This window comes from Ctenopharyngodon idella, chromosome 19 (assembly GCF_019924925.1).
Source record: "Ctenopharyngodon idella isolate HZGC_01 chromosome 19, HZGC01, whole genome shotgun sequence".
Lineage (NCBI taxonomy): Eukaryota > Metazoa > Chordata > Actinopteri > Cypriniformes > Xenocyprididae > Ctenopharyngodon > Ctenopharyngodon idella.
This window is the reverse complement of record NC_067238.1, coordinates 3,960,001-3,982,590: the sequence shown is the minus strand read 5'-3', so window position 1 is coordinate 3,982,590 and position 22,590 is coordinate 3,960,001. Positions and strand designations below refer to the sequence as shown.

General features: G+C 36.7%; 1 protein-coding gene across 7 annotated transcripts in view; it reads right to left on the bottom strand.

Moving 5' to 3' along the window:
- The window catches only part of ptprua (protein tyrosine phosphatase receptor type Ua), a 317,746-nt gene that overhangs the window by 147,245 nt on the left and 147,911 nt on the right, over positions 1-22,590 (bottom strand). For all 7 annotated transcript variants that reach the window (XM_051872243.1, XM_051872244.1, XM_051872246.1 and 4 more), the window contains exon 4: positions 3,334-3,415. In XM_051872243.1, coding sequence (XP_051728203.1) covers positions 3,334-3,415 — 82 coding nt within the window. The remainder of the gene's footprint in view (positions 1-3,333; positions 3,416-22,590) is intronic.

Here is a 22,590-nt window from a genome sequence, read left to right as displayed (position 1 = left end):
TTGTTTCTCGGTCAGTAACAACAAATACAGAACAAATAGCGCTGTTTTTAGGCGTTTCACTAGTTTACTTTGAACTACGCAGCACGGCCATAACGGAACGAAAGCTTAAAGGAGCTGCGTTTATTCCCGGTCACCATTAATAAACAGCGTTGCGAAATCCAGTAAGAAACGTTTCAATTCGACACACACCTCTCGGTTACAAACCACAAAACACTCGATGATTAAACTAGTTTTAAATCGGATGAGACAGCCAACATTCCCAACAATGAGGAAAACAGGAGAAACGTGCCATGAATGAAGATAAAAGACTTTTAAATCCCAAAATCACCACCCTTACAAACATTTACCATGAATGAACTGTAGTAATTTACCATGGATTGTGGAAATGTGGGATATTTATATTGAATACCATGTTGTAGCCATTTATATTGCAATATATTTATTAGGTGGGTAGGGGAATATATAATTAATTTCTTTGTGAAGGTGTGTATAGTTTTCACCTGCATTTAGGCGTTTTTTTTTTTTTTTTTTATATATAGGCCTATATAACATATCATAATATAATATCATTTGACAGTGGTAGTAGTGAGTAGCTATGTATGGTTTTACCTGTGGTTACCAAGTCTCACTGTCAGAATATTTTCATTTAAGCCTATATTAATTATTGATAAAATAATTCTTACCAATAAGAACCCAATTAACAACATGTACTTACTTTAAGGTAGGGTTAGTAATAGGTTTTGGTTTATAGCTAGTTCCTTGTAATTATGCATAATGCACTGTTATTACTACAGTAAGTACATGTAACTATGTAATAAGGGCACTATAAAATAGTGTTACCGATTGTTTTATAGTAAAGAACTGCATAATAACTGCAGTACATATAACTAGTTGATGTAAACATGAAAACATGAATACCACTTGCAAGCACGCAAGCAAGCAAAATAATGTCATGTCAGAGAATATAGAGTGATCGGTTAGCCATTTATTTTAAGTTTGCAGAGACTGTCAGCAGTTTTTGCCATGTTTACAGCTGGTCTCCATCAGCAATGTGTAAATTTGCCAACAGAGCATCATCTTCCTGTCTCTAAAGTTCACTGTTACAGTACTATACACCACAACAGTAGAATCCAGATTGTAAATTGCAAAAGTAGATATAATTGAGTGTTTTATATATTAATGCAACTAAATAAAACAAATAAAAAAATACTGATAGAAAGCATGGCCATCTGTTATCAGTAAGTTGATATTTTCCCATCCATAAAGTGTTACTAGCTAAACCTCAGAGTTCATTGATTTGATTTCATCCTGGGATGCATTGGCAATCATTTTAATAATGCATCATCAAATCAAAGTGAGCCACATACTGAGACAGACAGAAAGATCTTCAGCAACATATTAAAAGGAGGAAAGATTTCTGTGTCAACAAGCCAATAGTCTTTTATACCCAAAATACAAAAACTGTTTAATATTGTGCAATATTATTACAATTTAAAAGAACTGTTTTCCATTTGAATACATTTTAATATGTAATTTATTCCTGTGATGGCAAAGTTAAATGTTTAGCAGCCATTACTCCAGTCTTCAGTGTCGCATTATCCTTCAGACATCATTCTAATATGTTAATATGCTGCTCAGGAAACATTTCTTTTTATCACAATTGAAAACAGTTGTGCTGCTAATTTTTTTTTTTTTTTTTTTGTGGAAACCATGATATAGATTTATTTTCAGAACTGTTTTACAAATACAAAATTCAAAAGAACAGCATTTATTTATATAATATTAAAAAAGTAAAAAGACTTAACGGTCATGCGCTGTTTTTTGAATACAAGTATTAATAAAAAAAAATAAAAAAAAAATCTCACTGACCCTAAGACTTCTACAGAGAATTGTGATGTCAATCTGGTGTCACTTAAACCCCCGTCTACATTATTTAAGTCTGGGCAGACAGCAATGATTTTAACACAATTACAGATTCTAAGAAAGCTTTTCAAATGTATAGCGAAGAAATTGCACAGCAAGAAAATCAATTGTAAGGCTCTTGCACATTCCAGAGCCTCTGGGTATTTTTATGTTTTTTTTTTTTTCAAACGCAATAATAAAGCTTTTATCAGCTTAAAACAGCATTTTGAACAGAGAGATTTAAACTGTCCAGGCATTTCCCAAAAGCATTGCGAGCCCAAGTTGATCGTGAAGATCATTGCCAACAATGTTCTCAACGATCAACTTAGCTCACAGTGATTTTGTGAAATGCAGCCCAGAAAATGTAACCACAAAATGTAATAGATTTAATCTCAAAAGATGATTTGTAAGATTGTTACACACCCAAGTGTTGTAGAGCTAGAGAGCTTGTTCAAATCATTAACCCTACATATAAGTAATAGTAAAAGAGAAGGGTTTTGCCACTTATGATCAAAGTTTTGTTAAGTTATCATCACAATGTCTCCCTCTCATAAGAGCGTCTCCACGCTCATGCAGAAAAAAATGAACTCTTTAAATATATGTAAAGGCTCAACACTGGGCTTTGGGTAAAAGTCTTCGTGTGTCTGTTTCTGGAGCATTTGCAATTACGTTCTTGCTGTGGTGTGTAAAATTGAAATGCAGGAGGCCTACAGTTGACTCCATCAAATTATAGCAGCCCACAAACTGATTCTCACAATTCAACAGCACGATCCCCATCCGCATACAATCTCCTTTCTCTAGCATTCCTGTCAGCATGACTGCACTGCATTTCCCAGAAGTCAGCAGGTAGCTAGACTCACAGTGGGCCGTGGCTTCGAGCGCCCCTGTCCAAACTACTGGAGCAGAATTATGCGGTGTCCACTAACACAAACTTCCAGTAGAGCTAATGGAGTGCAGGTCAGCAGGTGAGTGAGGACACAGGAACAGTGAGAAGGGAGAAAAATAACAGCACAGAGATGGACACAGGAGATTCGCTCTTATTCACACTTGAGTGAAGCAACAGATTAAGTAGTGGCACACAGGGCACAAAAGCCAAAGAGAGAAGCCCTTTTTCTTTCTTCTTACCCCAGAAAATAAATAAATCTAAGACGACGACCGCTGAGACAGAGAGATGGAGTGATATCTGCACAAAAGGTCAGCCGCAGGAAGTGGACGTGAGCAAGAACAAGAGAAATGGAAGGCAAAGTGTCAGTGGATAATTGTCTTTTATGATGGCTATTCAGATCAAAAGCAAGTACCCCGAGACTCTGATGAGAGGAATTGGCCACCTTTGTTCCGCATTCCGGGTGGGCCGACCTGGTCATACGCCCCCCTCTAGGCTGGAAAAGGTCAGTGAGAGTGTGTTTCTGTGTGTAGAGGGACATAACTTACAGCAGGGGTAGTTTAACAGCACTATGTCGTCCAGGCCGATGTAACCCTTCTGCTCGGATGAGACTGTGGCTTCAAAAACGATCTGCAAGGAAAGATATGAAAAAGTGAGATGAAAAAAGAGGACAATGTTATAAAATTATAAATCGAACAAGACATGATGTGAGATTTATGAATTTGTAATCGGTTCAAATCGGCCTGCTATGAGCCACTCTAACAGGGAAACCTCTTGAAGCCAGGGAGCTTTCGATCCGGGTCATGGCACCAAACGTAACTGGTCCTATTTGTGCCGCTCCACGCAGGATTTGAACTAGCATCAACATGATTCTCAGTTAAAGGATTAGTTCACTTTCATATAAAATTTTCCTGATAATTTGCTCACCCCCATGTCATCCAAGATGTTAATGTCTTTCTTTCTTCAGTCGAAGAGAAATGAAGGTTTTTGATGAAAACATTCCAGAAGTATTCTCCTTATAATGGACTTCAATGGCCTCCAAATGGTTGGAGGTCAAAATTATAGTTTCAGTGCAGCTTCAAAGGGCTTTAAACGATACCATACGAGGAATAAGGGTCTTATCTAGTGAAACGATCGGTCATTTTTGAAAAAAAATGTAAATGTATATGCTTTATATAAACAAATGATCGCCTTCCAAGTGCTTCCAAGTGCTGTAACAGGCGCTGCGTTCATTCCGTAAGTAGAATAGGGAAGGCGTAGGACATACAGCGTAAGCTTTTTGAAGAATACGAAAGTACGGTTTTGGTGGAAGCACTTAGAAGGCGATCATTTGTTTATATAAAGCATATACATTTTTTTTCGAAAATGACCGATCATTTCGCTAGATAAGACCCTTATTCCTCGTCTGGTATCGTTTAAAGCCCTTTGAAGCTGCACTGAAACTGTAATTTTGACCTTCAACCATTTGGAGGCCATTGAAGTCCACTATAAGGAGAATAATCCTGGAATGTTTTCATCAAAAACCTTAATTTCTTTTCGACTGAAGAAAGAAAGACGTGAACATCTTGGATGACATGGGGGTGAGTAAATTATCAGGAAAATTTTATATGAAAGTGAACTAATCCTTTAATGTGGGGTCACATTAGTCGCTTTCACTGGTGAAATCCAGGCATTTCGATAGGAATCTATGTGAGGTGGAAAAGTTCCCCATGCAGTTTTCACTCATGTTTGCAATCGCTGACAGAACAGAAAGCTGCAAACATCCCTACACTATTGACTATGGACCTTTTTTTGTCTTAAAAAAATTGCAGAAATTTCACTGACCTCACGTTTACATATTTTACATCATTGTAACTTTTTCCTCAAAGTTGCAGTATGGTAACATTTAATCACAGATATGTTTATTATTATTATTATTATAGATACATACAAATTAAAAAAAGCTTTGGTAATTTTGTAAATATAATAACTGAAAAAAACAAACAAAAAAAAAAAACATATTTTAAGTTTATATTATACTATACTATATTTTTCATATTACATATTTTAGTAATCATCATAAGTTATCATTTGAAAGCTTACGAACTCGAGATTTAGCCTATCAAAACCATTTTGAAATCAGATGTTGTGTTACCATGGAAACAGTACTTTAATTTCTCTTACTGAGCTCCTCCCCTAGTGGGTTGGGTCAGGTTACAATATTTATTTTAGCTACTTTATAGTCAAATCCTTTTCTAATCTTGACAAATCACATATCGTCGGAAAGGTCTGAGTCTCACGGTTCCATATTTGGTGTCTTTTTTTGTGATAGAAGTGATATTTGGACATACATTTATAAGTTTGTAACAGGAGAATGCATAAAAAAAAATTAATTAGAATGTTGGTGTCACCCGGTGGCTATTTTTGGTACAGCGCCTAAACAAAATTTCATAGGAACTTAATTTTTTGTGATATCAACTTCAAATTTGGAACACAACTTGGTTAGACATATGGCTTTCATTTGATAACAATTTTAGAGTAAAATATATTTGATAAAATAAAAATTGTATATAAAATAAAATAAAAAAGTTTAGTACAGTACATTTGATTTTCAGTAAATTTAAACTTCCATAACTTTTTCATACTTTAATATTAAAGCAATAATCTGCTGAGTGTCTTCTTTAAAAAAAAAAAAAAAAAAAAAAAAAAGACCAAACTTAGGTCTGTACTCCAAAGCATTCTTGAATTCTAATCATTTAAGTTTGTATAGTGCATTTTTATGTTTATTCTCAAAAATGGGGGTGACAGTTAAGGGGTTAAACAAATAAATTAAAAAAAAAAAAAATGTACATGGGCGAATTTAAATTTTTCCAATTGTGGAATTCATTCATTCATTAATTCCTGTACATTGCTTCTGATCAATAACATGAGCTAATAGGTAGTGGGACTGGTATTCTAGATAAACACATCTTATAAGTGCAACAGCTGTACTATAAATACTAATAGAACATCGCTGTGATTGTTATTATACCAGATGTTCCCATATCACACCATCTCTATAATATTTTGCATTGAAGCATGTGAATGAGCAAAGTGCTTTTTCCTTTTCATTTGTTTTGCTTTTTTTCATTTTACACTTGGTGTGAACAGGCCTGCATGTGTTCTTGTGTGAGTGATTGAACTGTGTCTGTTCCCAAAGGTATTTCTAACGCTGCCTCTTATGTTTCAAACAGATTCATTATTCTTTGCACTCTCAATAAACAATACAATCTTGGCTAACTCAAATACAAAATTGATCACTTACATGCAATTCTGTCTACCGACAAGGTAGCATTTGCTCATGTAAAACGTTATGCCAGAGATCACTGAGCTAAATTGCATCATGATTCAGCACAACAATCTCCCTGTTTTGACCTACCGATGAATTTGACTCAAGACTTGTGCTCTGCTGAGAATACAGATCTTGCTCTCTAGTGGCCAATTACACTGCAAGTACCCCACATCACCCATCCATTTACACAACCTTTAGCCATTCTGCTAACAAAGGGAAGACTGCCTCCCCGGCTGTTTTATTGTTGTACAGGCACAGATAGCTGATAGATGTCTTACCGCTCTGAATCAAACAACAAATGAGCTGGCGCTGCTAACAGCCAGCCAATCAAAGCTGAGCTGCAGCTAGCAAAGAGTCCTGACAGTGCACCAGGGTTTCTGTGCACACTGTCCTTATCTCCAGAAACATATTTAGTGATGTTTGCTTAAGCAAGCAGAACTATTACTATTGCTCATAGGTGGAGTTTTGAACAAACCCCTAACCCCTTTATGTATTAAACATCAGACCATAAGAATTGCTCACAGCAACCACATAGCAGCCCGGAAACCACTCAGACTGTGGCAGTGAGGTACTGTACATGCAAGTCACATTTCTTTAGAGAAAACTGATTGATTGATTGATTGATTGATTGATTGATTCTGTGCAAGACATGGATCAGATTAGCTGCTGATTTAGGTCTGTATTGATTGGTCCTCTTTACACCCAAACCCTCTTAAGATTTGACACATAAATCACTGATTTACAGAGCGGAGGAGAGTAAAACTGAGTCATTTGTGGAGGGAGAGTGATAGAAAGAAAGAAGAAGAAAAAAAAAAGGCCAACAGAAAAATAAAGACCCAACTAGAGGCTAAATTAACTAAATTAACTGTTTTACAATCAAAATTGAACTTACAGTGGAACTCTATGGGACACACTGCACCAAAATGACATTTCTAAATGTATGGCCAAGCGACTTAAACATGATACACGTTAAAGGCCTTTGCACACTGAGACCGAAATTCGCATGCGAAATTTTCGCACGTTAAAAAATAAATACAACCTCACGTTATGTCAATCACATTTGCACGCTGCCTCTGAAAATTTCGTCCGTCATAAAAAAAATCGGATCAGGTTCGATTTTCTGCATTTTTTGCATCCGTGGCATGCATTTTGAGAGACGTTTTGACAATTCAGAGCCACCATACGCGAACACCAAAATCCCCAATGCCATCTGACAAGTTGATCCACGTCGTCTACAACACAAAGCAGTAGCACTGTATGACAAACAAAGTGCGGAAAGAGACAGAATATACGCAATCTCAGGATTGGATGTACCCAATATTTCCTCTTTCTTTTTGTCTTTTTAAGAAGAGAGAGGACAACTGAATCATGCTCACTGCTTGAAGACTTCATTTTGTATTATTTTGCGAATTTTTTCGCAACGGATTCATTAATATGCATCGCACTCAGTGTGCAAGGTCTCTCTGCGTGACAAATTTTTAGGATCACAAATACGAAAAAACGCATATGAAAATTTCGGACTCAGTGTGCAAAGGCCTTAACATGAGACTTGTGTGATCAAATCACGTATATAATCAAATAAGGTGAAATGGGAGAGGGCTCCGAGCTCAGAATTTGGTTACACCTGGTTGGGATAGAAATAATTGAGAGTGAGGAGTTGGGGTGGAGGAGAAATGCTGGAAAAACTGTCGTGGAACCGAGGTCAGTCAGCTCAATATATGCCTCCTCTCATGCTGATTGGTTAGATTATCTGAACATGCTCCTCCTGAACTTTGTTAATAAAACATCATTTAATCATGTTTCTGTGAAACCTATCTATCAAACTCCTGTCGTGACATCAATTATTTTTGTATTTTTTTCTCAAATAACTCTCTTAGAAAACAAATAAATATATACATAAATAAATATTTATATAAGATGTTTACAGCATTTTATTTTTAAATCATGCTTTCATACTACATACAAAACCATGCTTTTGCATTAAAACAGAATGGTAGTCATTTAATGAGATGATCTTTCTTGAAACAATCCCTGTATCAAATTTATGATTAAATAATTATTATTGTGCCCCATCTTGTGCCTATTGGGCTAATCAACACATAGCGTTGTAGTCAAGAGCACCTAAAACAAGACACGAATGTGTTAAAACCAAGACAAGACCAAGACTTTGAGGGGTTGAGACACAGACCAGACCAGCACTACTCAAATTCATCTGAAAGATCAACATTTACTGCCAGAGAAATGTCTTATATTTAATACATAAATACAATTAGAATAATAAGACACTATATAGAGCTGTTACCAAACAAATGAAATCACTGACAACAAAATTCATCTTTGCACTGCAGAGGTAGCACAGAAGTGACATCTGAATCAGAACAAACACAACTGCATAAATATTGATGAATTTTTAATTTATTATTTTTTTTAATACAATTTTGAATACAGAAATATGATGAAAAAAATAAAATGATGATTTTAAATATGAAACTAAAAGCACCAGTAGGTGGCGAGAAATCACTTAATGAGTGATTCACGGAATCATTTATTCAACCGATTCATTCAAAGCAGCTGATTCATTCAGTAATGAAACATTGCTCGAAAACGCACAACAAGTTTGCTGTGGATTTGTTTGGAATTATTTTTGTTGCCGAAGAAAAAATAAATAAATAAATAAATAAATAAATATAAATATATATATATATATATATATATATGTTTAAAATGGTGTCTTAAATGTAATTTACTTAATATTAACTTCTTGTTTATTGAACCTTTGTATGAGTTCAATATCTCATTTACAGTCATGCTCATATTTGTGGAAACAGCATGTTTTTTTATATATATATTTTTCATATCTTTTGGTCACCTCAGCTTAGAAGGAGAAAGGTAGTGGCTTGGGCCATTGTGCATGTCCCTGATATATGTACAGTATGTGTGTAAAATGCTTGCACAAAACATTGGAAGAAACAGAAGGGCTGGTAGCATTGTTAATATTTGATAAAGGCTGCTTGTCATCTCCAGCACCAACAGCACTGGCAGCAGCACAATACACATCAGAAGGAGAAAGGTGGATTTTTAAATCTGCAGCTCATAGTAACTGTCAACTATTTATCTCATTGCTATTATTTCCCGTATTCAACCCACCAAATGTCTTGAGCATCAACATGATAGAGATCAAAATACTGCAGGCAGGAAACAATTGCTCGTTGGCATACAAGAGGAAGCGTCTCATTTACACCAGTGGGACGCTGTTGCATACCACGTACGGATCCATTTTATCAGGGCAAGCTCAGGAGCACAAACACAAATAACAGGAAAAAGTCTTTTTCATGTCTTACAAAAGCCTTGGAAAAACCAAGGAATGTTGACAATGCGATTCACGTCTCGCACAAACCCCTGGAGAATCTCCAAGAGCACTCATGCATCTCAACATGAATTGGACCCCACGCGCTAAACCCTGTCAAAACCAGACCAAAAAAAAAGCTCTCAATAAAGATTCACTCCAGAGTGGTTAATGTTTGGACTTTGGAGGGATGTTATTTGCGTATCTGCTACCAATCAAACTAAAACATAGAGTTGGTGTGTTAATGACTCAAATTTGAAGGGGTGGGGGGGTTCAATCTGTCTTAATGATTGGCTGCATCCATTAGCAAAGCATGTTAAAAATGTGTCAGGTTTCTTGGCTCATTGAGCTGGATCATGAATGGGAAGCTACTGAAAGGGACACACTAACAAACATAACGTATGCAGTATGTGTGCAGGCAGAAAGACTGTTTCCCCACAGCGGACTCCATCCAGAGCACAGTTGTTGAGCTTATATTAGGCGTATATGGGAAACCATGATTTGAATGAACATTTGATTTGATTTATCTGTGCAGCTGTGCTCTGAAGACACAGGAACATAATGCAATACAAATGAGGTACCAAATAAACAATTAAACTCTACTAATCAGCTAGCAAAACATGGTTGCACTTGGCGCTTAAAATGATGGAAGATAGAACCATGAAGACAAGTGAGAGCCAAGAAAAGACCGGTGGGAATGGGACAGGGATGGGACAGTCATGTAAAAGGAGTTAAGAGGAAAGAAGATAAATGATCATCTACTGGGCAAGTGTTTGGACAAGAGTCAAAGTCGTTTCTAAGCTTATTACAACAGCTTGCAACAGCCAGATTGCAAACCCACTGAATATTCACAACTGTTTCTTTCTTTCTTTATTTATTTATTTTTTATTCTATTCTCTGTTGTTATCTTCTTTGTCTTTCCTTCTGTTGTTCTCATTAATTTATATTTGTCCAAGCCAAAAACACCCCCTCGTCATATGATGCGCATGTGTTGTTTGTTTAGTTCTATAGCTGGTGTAAGTCAACAGAATTCTTCATATCACAATTCCATGCAAAAATGCTTGGAATAATTACGAATTATTTTATTATTGCAATTTAACAGAACTGTTTGTAAGGGATAATCCATGGCTATCGGTGCATTAAATGATTTTAATGAGCAATGTGTAGGCAAAGAACCATCTTACACAAAGTGCATTTAAATTGTTTAATGCACACACTGTAAAAAGTAATACGCTATATCTACTCCATAAAATTTTGGCAACAGATTTAAAGCAACATTATTAATTAAATTCAACAAATAGAATTGAGTTAGAATTAATCAAATGAATTCCTTAGATGTCAACCATTTAAAACGAGTAAAAAAAAATTTGCCAACATTGAAGACATCTGATGATAACAAGCAGAATCACTGAAGTGTTGATTTTACTGAAAATGTTTGGTCACTATTATGGCGATCAGTGTTTTGTTCGACTTTTAAGGAATTAATTTGATTAATTCTAACTCAATTTTTATATGTTGAATTTAATTCATAATATTGCTTGTACTCTGTTGCTACAATTTTACAGAGTAGATAGAGCATATTACTTTTTACAGTGCAGCTAACCATGGATTTTCCCACTTATACCATGGTCATTTGCCTGCAATGACAAGTTAAAGGTGTCACTGATGTTTACAGCGCAATATTTTACCTAAATTAGTTACCTAAATTAGTTACCTATAAATTACAGTTAATTTCGTCAGTTACAGCTCCCTAGATCTAGCATTCTGCTCACTTTAAATCAGGCACGGTAAGATTACATTACTTTCAATTAATTATTGAGAGAGAGAGAGAGAGAGAGAGAGAGAGAGAGAGAGAGAAAGAAAGAGAAAGAGAGAGATGTGTTTATATTTTCTGTATCTGTTCAGCATCTCTCTCTACTAATAATGAAGTCGTAAGTTTAATTACTTCAAAAACAGTGATTTGAACTCTTGTTGCTAAAAAATATAATGCAGCGATTCAGTAGAAAAGCTATTTAGGTAATGCTTTAGATTACAGCCCAGAAAGTACTGCGAATTTAAAATCAATTTACAGCATAACTTTCGGTAATTATAGCGTACCTATAAAGTACGTATGTGTAGGTATAACAATATGTAGTTTGGGGAATAGAGGGGTAACAACCAGGGAAATTAACAAATTGTTTATACTGTAAATACTTTAGAACTAAGGAGTGCTTATTGCTTATTTTTTTTAATACTGTATAATGTAGTTACATGGTAAGTGATGCTTGTTACCCTCTTGTTCCATGTAGTTACAGGGTAAGTACAATAAAAATACATACACAATATGATATCATCGACTCTGAAGCCTGTATTTGAAAAACAACTTAATTCAAAAACAGATTTACAGCACTTTTTATTCATTCGTTTTATTCATTTATTCATTGTTTTAAATTAACTTTTCATTTCAGTTACTAAAGTCCTGAAAGAAAGTGCCCCCTTCTTTGTTTCTCTTGCTTCTTCTTCCTCCACATTCCTCTTCTTCTTCTTCATTCTTTCCACTGATGAAACTCAAAGGGCACCTTTATGCCCATTTTTACAAGATGTAATTTAAGTCTCAGGTGTCCCCAGAATGTGTCTGTGAGGTTTCAGCTTAAAATAAATCATGGTAGCCCAAACTTAATCAGTGCACTTTTGCTATCAAAAAATTACTGTATATAGCCACTTATATCCGTAATTTTAAAAATGCATTCATGTATTGGTACACTATTATTACAAAAAACTACTCAGTGTATGTTCTCGCTAAATTGCTCCCAAATGTAAGATTTTTGCCTATCATAATAGTAGAATAAGTACCCCTTCTAAAATGCTTACAGTATAAATAATTTGTTAATTTTCCTGGTTATTACTCCTTTATTCCCCAAACTTTACATAGTGTTCCCTTATACCTACATGTACGTCCTTTATAGGTACACTATAATTACCAAAAGTTACACTGTAATTACTCAGTACTTTCCGGGCTGTAATCTAAAGTGCTACCACTATTTAATTAATAAAATCCTTGTCCTTGTGGGGACATTTTTGGTCCTCACGAGGAAAACCCAATGTGTGTGTGTGTCTGTCTGTGTCTCTATGTTATAAAGTAAGATTCAGCAACCAAGGTTACATACTTTAAATGTGACCTTGAAATAATAACATGAAAATTTAACAAAACTTTCCTTTCCAGGTGGCCCTTGAAGCCATATTTTCACGGTCATAGTCTTGTCTTGGTCTTGGACATGGGTGGAATCTGATTTTTCTCCTCACACCTAATGAAAGTAATGGAAACAAATTCCACTGGACCTGGTTGTGTGGTGATAAATCAACATTCAATTCTATTCTAACCTTTTGAAACAATGAAAGTCCCACAAGAAAAGGAATCTGGTCTGACCTTTCCTGAACACTTCAGTTGTGTTGTCTGTCCAGACCTGTCTTCTGTTTGCACCACGTGTTCTCCCTGCATAATGACTAGTCTCTTGGTGCACAATAAATCCACCATCAACAGATCTGGTGTGGATATTGGAAAATCCATTGTATACAGCAGGGGTGTCCAAACTACGGCCCACAGCTTGTCTATTAAAATATATTATATGTGGCCCGCCACACATAATTTACAAATCGTGCAGTTTCACAATGTCAACACAAGGGGGCAGATTTTAGGCCAGGGAAACACGCCAAAAGCGAAACGAAACAGCGCTACTTGTGTGCACTGTGCAACTCATTTTATTTAATTTTTAATGTAAACATGTATTAAATGAATAATAAAGGCCAAATTACAGACAATTTTTTGTCATAAACTTTCGTATTTATATTAACTGTGTTATAGACTAAATACCATAAAGCCATTCTATATATATATATATATATATATATATATATATATACCTTCTACCATGTGAGGTGCCATGTGTGGTTTTACCTGCGGTGATCTAATTAGAGTACTTTTTAATTTAAATAAGAATAGAGCTCTAACTCAGTAATATTTAAATTTCACCCTTTAAAAACGAGGTTGTTAAAAGTTTTACAGATATTGTTTGTGTATTAAATTTGCCTCTGTGTCTTATCTCAAGCTACTCTGCTGTCAGCTCAAGCTTTTGTCAAATCTGTCATGTTTTCAAGAAACAAAACATGTAATGTAATATATACATATCTATATATAATTGAGAAGGAACCGACTCCCAAATGTGCCCACGACATCGAATCTGGCCCCCTTTTAAAAATTTTTGGACACCCCTGGTATACAGGATGAAAAAAAAAAAAAAAGGGGGGGGGCACAGGACAGTTCCCTGGGGTATTCAAAATAAAATCATCATCAACTGCTGACGCAATGGGGACGCCATACTAACTACGTCATGCTGACCAATGCCTCCTTGTTCTCAAACCTACAAACTAAACACTAAAGCTCAGAGGCCTCAGCCCCAAGCCATTTGTAACGAGGCGGGACTCAGGGTAAGATCCATCTGCAGGCTTTTATTAAACAGAGTTCGTAGTAAGACAGGCAGTGGTCAAACAGTGGCAAACAGGTATGGCAGAGAGCAGGCAGAACCGTAGTCGAGGAACAGGCACTGAATCAGGGCAGGCAGAAAGCATTCACAAAACCAGGAAACAATAAACAATCCAAAAGGTCCAAAGGGCAGGCAGCAGGAATCGTAACACGGGGAACAGATGGGATCAGTAACAGGCAGGCAGGCAGGCAGACAGACAGACAGGGTAAATAACGCTCAGAATTGCTACAGCTTAAACAAGACCTCGCAAAGTGTGTGAGGGTGTGTGTGGCTTAAATAGTCCAGATAATGTGCTGCAGCAGTATGTGGCAATTGGTGATTCGTGGAGAGAGTGCAGGTGATTGCCAGGGAGGATTGTGGGAAATGTAGTCCGGGAATGACAGGGATACGTGACACCATTAGCGTGTCGCGGGCAAGTGAGCCTTGCAATGTGTTACTCCTACCTCAAAAGGGAACGTCTAGGGCAGGGATGGGCAACTTCGATAGTGACGAAGGCCAGCATTTTTTCTCCTTCATACCAAGGGGCCAGATTACTAATCTACAGTCACACCTTTTACAACATTTTACTCAATTTACTTTTTATTAAGGGAATTAATCAATGTATTTTTGTTTTTTTTAAAGATTTTGTTAACTATAAAACTTGTGCAATTATGCTAATACAAATGAGAAACTTTGTTTTCAGTTGACAAGCAGTATTACCCCATCAAGCAACTGTAAACATCTTAATTGCATTGTCTGTAAATTTGCAACAAACAAATGTGCAGATGTCCTGTTTTTGATAAGCCTAGAGAACAATCTCATGGTATTACCATAATCAACATCCACATCCACATATTACCATAAATAAATATACTATTTTATAAAATTTAAGAACATTAAGTGCATACTTTTCTGCATTTGGCAAAAAGGTTTTGTTGACTATGCATTTTACCTTTGAAATCTAAGACAAGCGCAACTCTGGCATCACAGGTGTATCTTTCATACTTCTTGTTAGTACAGTGTACATTTTTGTACATCCTCTAACCTCAGTCAAACAACGAAAAGGCGTCATGCCTCAGATTAAAAGGATTCAGTCACTGGACAAAACAGCGTCACACCTTAGACTGAAAGGCTTCAGGTCTCAGGAAAAATGATGTCAGGTGTCAGGTCTCGTACAATTAGGCTTCGGACTAAACAGCCTCAGACCAAAAGGCATCAGATGAAATGGACTTGGACAAAAAGGCATCAGACTAAAAGGCATCAGACATAAAGGCATCAGACGAAACGGACTTAGAAGGACTTAGAATTTTTCTGCCTCAAAGTGATGTCACATGCACGCAGTTTTCTAACTGTTAAATGTTATGCTAAGTTGTATAAAACATATCTCACTGAGATTATTTTGTAAATTTGTATAATTTGCTAGTTTTATTTGCATGTATAAAAAGTTAGCTAAACAACACATTGCAACTAGCTTGCATTGCAAACTATCGTGAACATATAAAAATTAACCATGGTTTTATTATAGTAACTATGATTTTTTTTTGTCGGATTGATACTATTTGTATAAAAAACAATTTTACTACAAATACCATAAACTATAGTGTAGCAAAACCATGGTTAATTTGTGGTTACCATGGTTAACTATAATAACCATGTTTTTTATTTTATTTGTAGTAAAATCATGGTTAATATTCATAAGGGAAGTAAAAAAAATCTTTCGAGCTATTAGACTGCGTTGTTATAAGCACTGCTGCTTTGTGTACAGAGGTTATCGAGGAAACGGCTTTATTTCTGCTGTACCAGCGCCACCTACTGTCAGAAAGTCAATTACATTTTAATTCAGATAATTACTGTTTTTTCTGCATGTTCTTTTCTGTATAGAACCTGACCAGTGTAATATTTAATTAAAGCTGTAAGAATAAAGCATCAGCTAACCTATAGCTTACCTTTGCCATTCAAACTACATTAAAATCTTTCATTACAGATTTAATTTCCAAACAAACCAAACATAAGGGTGACCCCTTGAACTTGGTAAAAAGATAATCCATTTACCATCTTGACTGGAAAACACAATTTTTATTGTCAATTTTTCCTTTATTTTTGCTCAATTTAGTAAACTTTCACATTAAGGCTGATTTATACTTCTGCATCGAGTGTACGCTGTAGCTACGGAGTAGGCTGTGTGTAGCACGTGTAGCCTACGATGTAGCCTGATGTGCACCTCTTCAAAAATGTAACAACGCGTCAATTCTACGTGGACCGCAAGCGCTGTGATTGGTCTGCTAGAACCCCTCCCTCAGGTCAAAAAACTGGCGCGGAGCAATCGGAGAAGAGCGAGCATTTTCAACTTCCATATGAATGAAAAAACACTCTGTTTCAGGGGACACATTCAGTCAAACTGCAACAAAAGTCGTTACCTATTTGCCACTTCTCTGCCGCTTCTATTTGTAAGCTTCTCTGACAACGTACATGACAAGCTGCTTCTTCTTCGGCTTTTGCCTTAATCCTCAACATGACCGCGGACACTGCCTCCTAGTGGTCTGCATGCACGTCGACGCGGACAACGACGCAGAAGTATAAATGAAAACAGACGCATAGCCTACGGCACAGAGGCTCCGGCGTAGGTCCGACGCAGAAGTATAAATCAGCTTTTAGCTTGCACATCCTACACTGTAATTAATACGGGGATTGGCTGGAAATAGTGACCTCTCATGGTTTGATTTAGTATTAACATCATAATCTGAACACAATCTTTACATTACTTTCTTTCCAAATGCTTTAAAATTGATCATCCAAGAGGTCCAGCGGGCTGTATTTAAAGACATTGCGGGCCGTATGCAGCCGGCGGGCTGTCAGTTGCCCATCCCTGGTCTAGGGTTACGTATGTATGGCCAGTGTATGGCATGTTTTGACACGTGCCTCAGACACCGGGTTTTGCGAGGGCATGTCCCCATAGTGTCAGCAGCTGACGCAGTGTCTCATTCCCTTTCTCAGAGAACTGGGGTTTCATATGCAACCCCAGACGTTTTCAAGTATTGTGTCACGTTACCTCAAGTAATAACAGATTTCTTTGTTACCTCACGTTACCTCAAGTAATAATTTCTTTGTGATTTTTTTGAGGCATGCTGTATTGTGAATACAGACATGGCTGAATGGTGTTATTAGTCATGAAGCGAAGTGGAGTATTCACGATATGCCTACAGCACGGCTTGAGTACCTTACTGCTTATAAAACAGTTATAAAATGGTTACCACACAATACAATTAATAAAGTCGAAAATACATGTATTAGTATATTACTTTTTTGAAATAAAATCATTAGATTCCATTTCTATCCTTACACCAGAAAAATAGTCCCTGACAGTTCTTTATTTGCACAAGAGTTAATTAGCAGACTAATAACTGGTGAAACTTGAAAATACAGTACTTCTAAGCTTTTGGTGAACTATAGTCTCAGTCGCCTTCCTCCTCACACATCTATCAGAAGTCATATCGCTCTGGGGGGAGCATGACTTATTAAAGTTTGAAAACCTCCATATTAAAGCAAAGCATCAACACGGCCAGCTTTGCTAAGCCTGATGTCCATAGAGCCCTTAGTTTGCAAGTAACTGCTCAAATTGGTTTCACAAATGTGTCATATCAGCCTCACAGGGAGAACTCTACAGCTGTCTTAGGGGTGACAGCGAGTGCTGGAGCCAAATGATCCAGATCCTTTGTGTTTTCCCAGGTAGGATTAGGAGGAGGGGGAAATGATATCCTTAATACAAGCTGTCGGCCCGTGGGCCTGACTGCTGATCTCATCTCTACAGACCTGTGCGGGTACTAACGCAGCACTCATGTGCTCTCTCATTCCTTCATTCTATCTTTCATTCATTTCTTTTCCTCTCTCTTTCCTCTGCTGTCACCCAAAGGGAGTAGCCTATACGTGAGTAGATTTAACCTATGTGAGCCGGGTGAAGATGCCCGAGAGGTTTCCAGTGACCCATGAGCCATAACAGAGAGATAGAGAGCGGGAGAGGGATGAGGAACAAACAAGTCAAACGGACACAGATTACAGAATGAAAGAATGGAGGAAAGAGAGGGTGAAACATGAATGTACACCACCAGTAAAGATTGGGATAATTACTCACCAAGTCTGCATTTGTTTTATCAAAAATTTTATGAAATATTATAACAATTTAAAAGGCCTGTTGTCTGTTTTACAGATTTTTACAATTGCTAAGACACTAAACCCCATTCTCTGAACCAAATTCTCAAAGGCCAAACCCATTGGTCAAAAAAAGTCACTCTTTCTGTAGTTAGACACCATTTACAAATCTCATGCAAAACTCTAAACATTCTCATTTACTTTAACACATTTTGCACTGTGACAAAACAGTAAACAAAGGGTGGCAAACGTTTAACAAATACAACACAGTTGTCATCGTTTACAAACCCCATTCCAAAAAAGTTGGGACACTGTACAAATTGTGAATAAAAAAGGAATGCAATGATGTGGAAGTTTCAAATTTCAATATTTTATTCAGAATACAACATAGATGACATATCAAATGTTTAAACTGAGAAAATGTATCATTTTAAGGGAAAAATAAGTTGATTTTAAATTTCATGGCATCAACACATCTCAAAAAAGTTGGGACAAGGCCATGTTTACCACTGTGTGGCATCCCCTCTTCTTTTATAGCAGTCTGCAAACGTCTGGGGACTGAGGAGACAAGTTGCTCAAGTTTAGGAATAGGAATGTTGTCCCATTCTTGTCTAATACAGGCTTCTAGTTGCTCAACTGTCTTAGGTCTTCTTTGTCGCATCTTCCTCTTTATGATGCGCCAAATGTTTTCTATGGGTGAAAGATCTGGACTGCAGGCTGGCCATTTCAGTACCCGGATCCTTCTTCTACGCAGCCATGATGTTGTAATTGATGCAGTATGTGGTCTGGCATTGTCATGTTGGAAAATGCAAGGTCTTCCCTGAAAGAGACGACGTCTGGATGGGAGCATATGTTGTTCTAGAACTTGGATATACCTTTCAGCATTGATGGTGCCTTTCCAGATATGTAAGCTGCCCATGCCACACGCACTCATGCAACCCCATACCATCAGAGATGCAGGCTTCTGAACTGAGCGCTGATAACAACTTTGGATTGTCCTTGTCCTCTTTAGTCCAGATGACATGGCGTCCCAGTTTTCCAAAAAGAACTTCAAATTTTGATTTGTCTGACCACAGAACAGTTTTCCACTTTGCCACAGTCCATTTTAAATGAGCCTTGGCCCAGAGAAAACGCCTGCGCTTCTGGATCATGTTTAGATATGGCTTCTTTTTTGACCTATAGAGTTTTAGCCAACAGTGAATGGCATGGTGGATTGTGTTCACCGACAATGTTTTCTGGAAGTATTCCTGAGCCCATGTTGTGATTTCCATTACAGTAGCATTCCTGTATGTGATGCAGTGCCGTCTAAGGGCCCGAAGATCACAGGGCATCCAGTATGGTTTTCCGGCCTTGACCCTTACGCACAGAGATTGTTCCAGATTCTTTGAATCTTTGGATGATATTATGCACTGTAGATGATGATAACTTCAAACTCTTTGCAATTCTCTGAGAAACTCCTTTCTGATATTGCTCCACTATTTTTCGCCACAGCATTGGGGGAATTGGTGATCCTCTGCCCATCTTGACTTCTGAGAGACACTGCCACTCTGAGAGGCTCTTTTTATACCCAATCATGTTGCCAATTGACCTAATAAGTTGCAAATTGGTCCTCTAGCTGTTCCTTGTATGTACATTTAACTTTTCCGGCCTCTTATTGCTACCTGTCCCAATTTTTTTGGAATGTGTAGCTCTCATGAAATCCAAAATGAGCCAATATTTGGCATAACATTTCAAAATGTCTCACTTTCAACATTTGATATGTTATCTATATTCTATTGTGAATAAAATATAAGTTTATGAGATTTGTAAATTATTGCATTCCTTTTTTATTCACAATTTGTACAGTGTCCCAACTTTTTTGGAATTGGGTTTGTACATGCAATGGCTCAAAATTGTTCACAATTGTTTCAAATGATTTGATCAAACCAACTGTACAATATAAGCCTGTTTAGAGTGCACAAGTGCACTGAATGTTGATACCAAGAATGGATGAAAACAATCTGAGAGGGAGAAGAGGATGAGTTTGTGTAAGAGGTGGTGGACGAGAAAGAGCAATGTGTGGAGTGTTGTCAAGGCTGGATCTAGCACACCAGAGTTTTTTTTTTTTTTTTTTTTTTCCTTTGCTTGGCAGAGACACATTGCCTGTGATGTGGACAAAGTCCTCTGGACCCAACATCAAGACGTGATGCTGAGGCAGAATGAATCTCTCATTGACTCTGATTTTGCAGTTGCACAACTTTTTTTAGTGTACTGTAACATGCTTTTTATTTAGAGTTATCATTGATCTTTTTTTTTTCTTTTTTTTTTTCTGTAACTTCATGCTCTGGATGCTGTGCTCTCTATTTTTGTGTAGTGTCTAATAAATTATATGTAGTGTTTATATATTGACTGGCTGTGTGTATAATCTGGAAGCATTGTTTGATTTTGAGTACAGGTAAAATAGTTTTGAGTCGATTGATTTTGCCAGAAGAGCTGATTGATTTTGCCAGAAGAGTTTTGTGAATGTAGTTTGAAGATTTGGTTTTCTGTTTAATGTTGTGAGAAATAGGTGAAGGTTTCATAAAAATGTGTCTTGGCAATTGTGAAAAACTGTAATTCAAGTGCCCCAATTATGGTTTTTCAAATTTTATCTTTCACGCAGTGTGTAATATAGCTGTCTGTGAATGAAAATGATCTGCAAAGTTGTAAAGTCGAAAGTGCACAATAAATAAAGTTATTGTCTCCCAAAAGAAAGAATTGACTCTGGAGTCATCAGGAATCCCACAAACAATGTCTACTTTGACCCGCCCTCAAACACTGTAGCTAGTTCGTGTTGTGTACATGTTTAGAAGACATTGTTTTCTGCTCTATAAAAGCAAGATTGTCTGACATTCTTACTACTTTAAGCATTGCTAAAAGATGGAGCAAGATTTGTTTTACAAACTTTAATGCTACATCAGCCATTCACATTAGTGCTCAGTTAATGTATGCACTGTTATTGATACAGGTAATGATACAGTTCCCACATGGGCACCGCAATAAATTAGAAATGTACACATTGGCTTGTTGATGGGCATACACTTGTTAATACTTATGGTGAGGAATTACAGTTGCAACATCTCATAATGTACGTAGTGTAACTGAGTAGTGTATTACTGAGAAACGTCCTGCTCAAGTCGTCCTTGTGATGGAGGTTTGGGTTGAAATACTAGTTCTTCCAATGTTTCATCAACCGTTTTCGGACAACACCCCTTGGATTGATAGAGTAAAATCGATGCCGATGTTGTTATTGTGTTTAGAGTGTGTACAACTGATGAGCTTTAGGAAGCCTACGGTGCGAAAATTCAGTTACGGTAATGGGTGTTTCGTTTCCGACACACACACTGTAAGTGGTAGACCAATCACAACAGACTGGGCCATCTGGCCAATCAGAGCAGAGTAGGCTCTCGGAAAGGTGGGGTTTAGAGAGACTGAATCTCCAGATGAGTTGTTTGAGAATCATTGAAAAATGTGGTAATCTGCAATCTATATTATGAGAAAATGAAAGTGTTTTTTGACCTTTGATGCATGTAAACCTGTTCTAGGTGACCTCCAAAACAAAATTAGGAACCTTTAAAAAAAAAGTATAATAGGCTCACTTTAAAATGTTATTTATTCCTGTGATTTAAAAGCTGAATTTTCAGCAGCCATTACTCCAGACTTTAGTGTCAAATAATTCTTTAGAAATCATTCTAATGTGAAGATTTGGTGCTTTAAAAAATTATATCTATGTTTAAAACAGTTAAGCAGTTTTTGCCACTTAATGTTTTTGTGGAAAACGTGATACACAACCAAAAGTTTGGTGTAAGATAAAAAAAAAAATAAAAAAAAAAAAAACTGTTCCATTAGGGCTGTCACAATCTCAGATTTTTCACTACACGATTTTCGTATCAACCAAAAAATGTTCGTCCAATCATTGCATTTGGTCCGCAATGAAAGGATGTCCTACCTGCCTGTCAACCTATGTATTTTCAAACCTCTGTACCTCCAACATGTTTTATTCATATACACGTTGTGTTGTAGGTAACTATAAAGTTCACTCTATTCTTCTCCTAGTGCAACGGCAACTTACTTTTATGCATTTCAGGAGAAATAGGTGAATTTACATGATGTTAATCCAAAGATCCGATTCTCTGAATGAGCATTATAAAGTTTTTTAAACAACAAACACATTAATTTACCCATATTTGACATTCAGAATATGTAATGTAGTTCATGATATAGTTAACAAGTTTGTGAATATTTTGGATAAAACACAGGAAAAATAAAATAAAAGTGATATAGATATGTCACACAGCGCTATTGTGCCTGCATGACGCATCACCATGGAAATAGGTTCATTCGGGCTCAGCTAGAGCACAAAATGTGCACACCCTAGCTTAAAACTGATCATAAGTGACAGTTTTTTCATGTTACAAAAGATTTCTATTTCAACTGCTGTTCATTAAACTAATTATCAAAGAATCCTGGAAAAAATGCATCACTG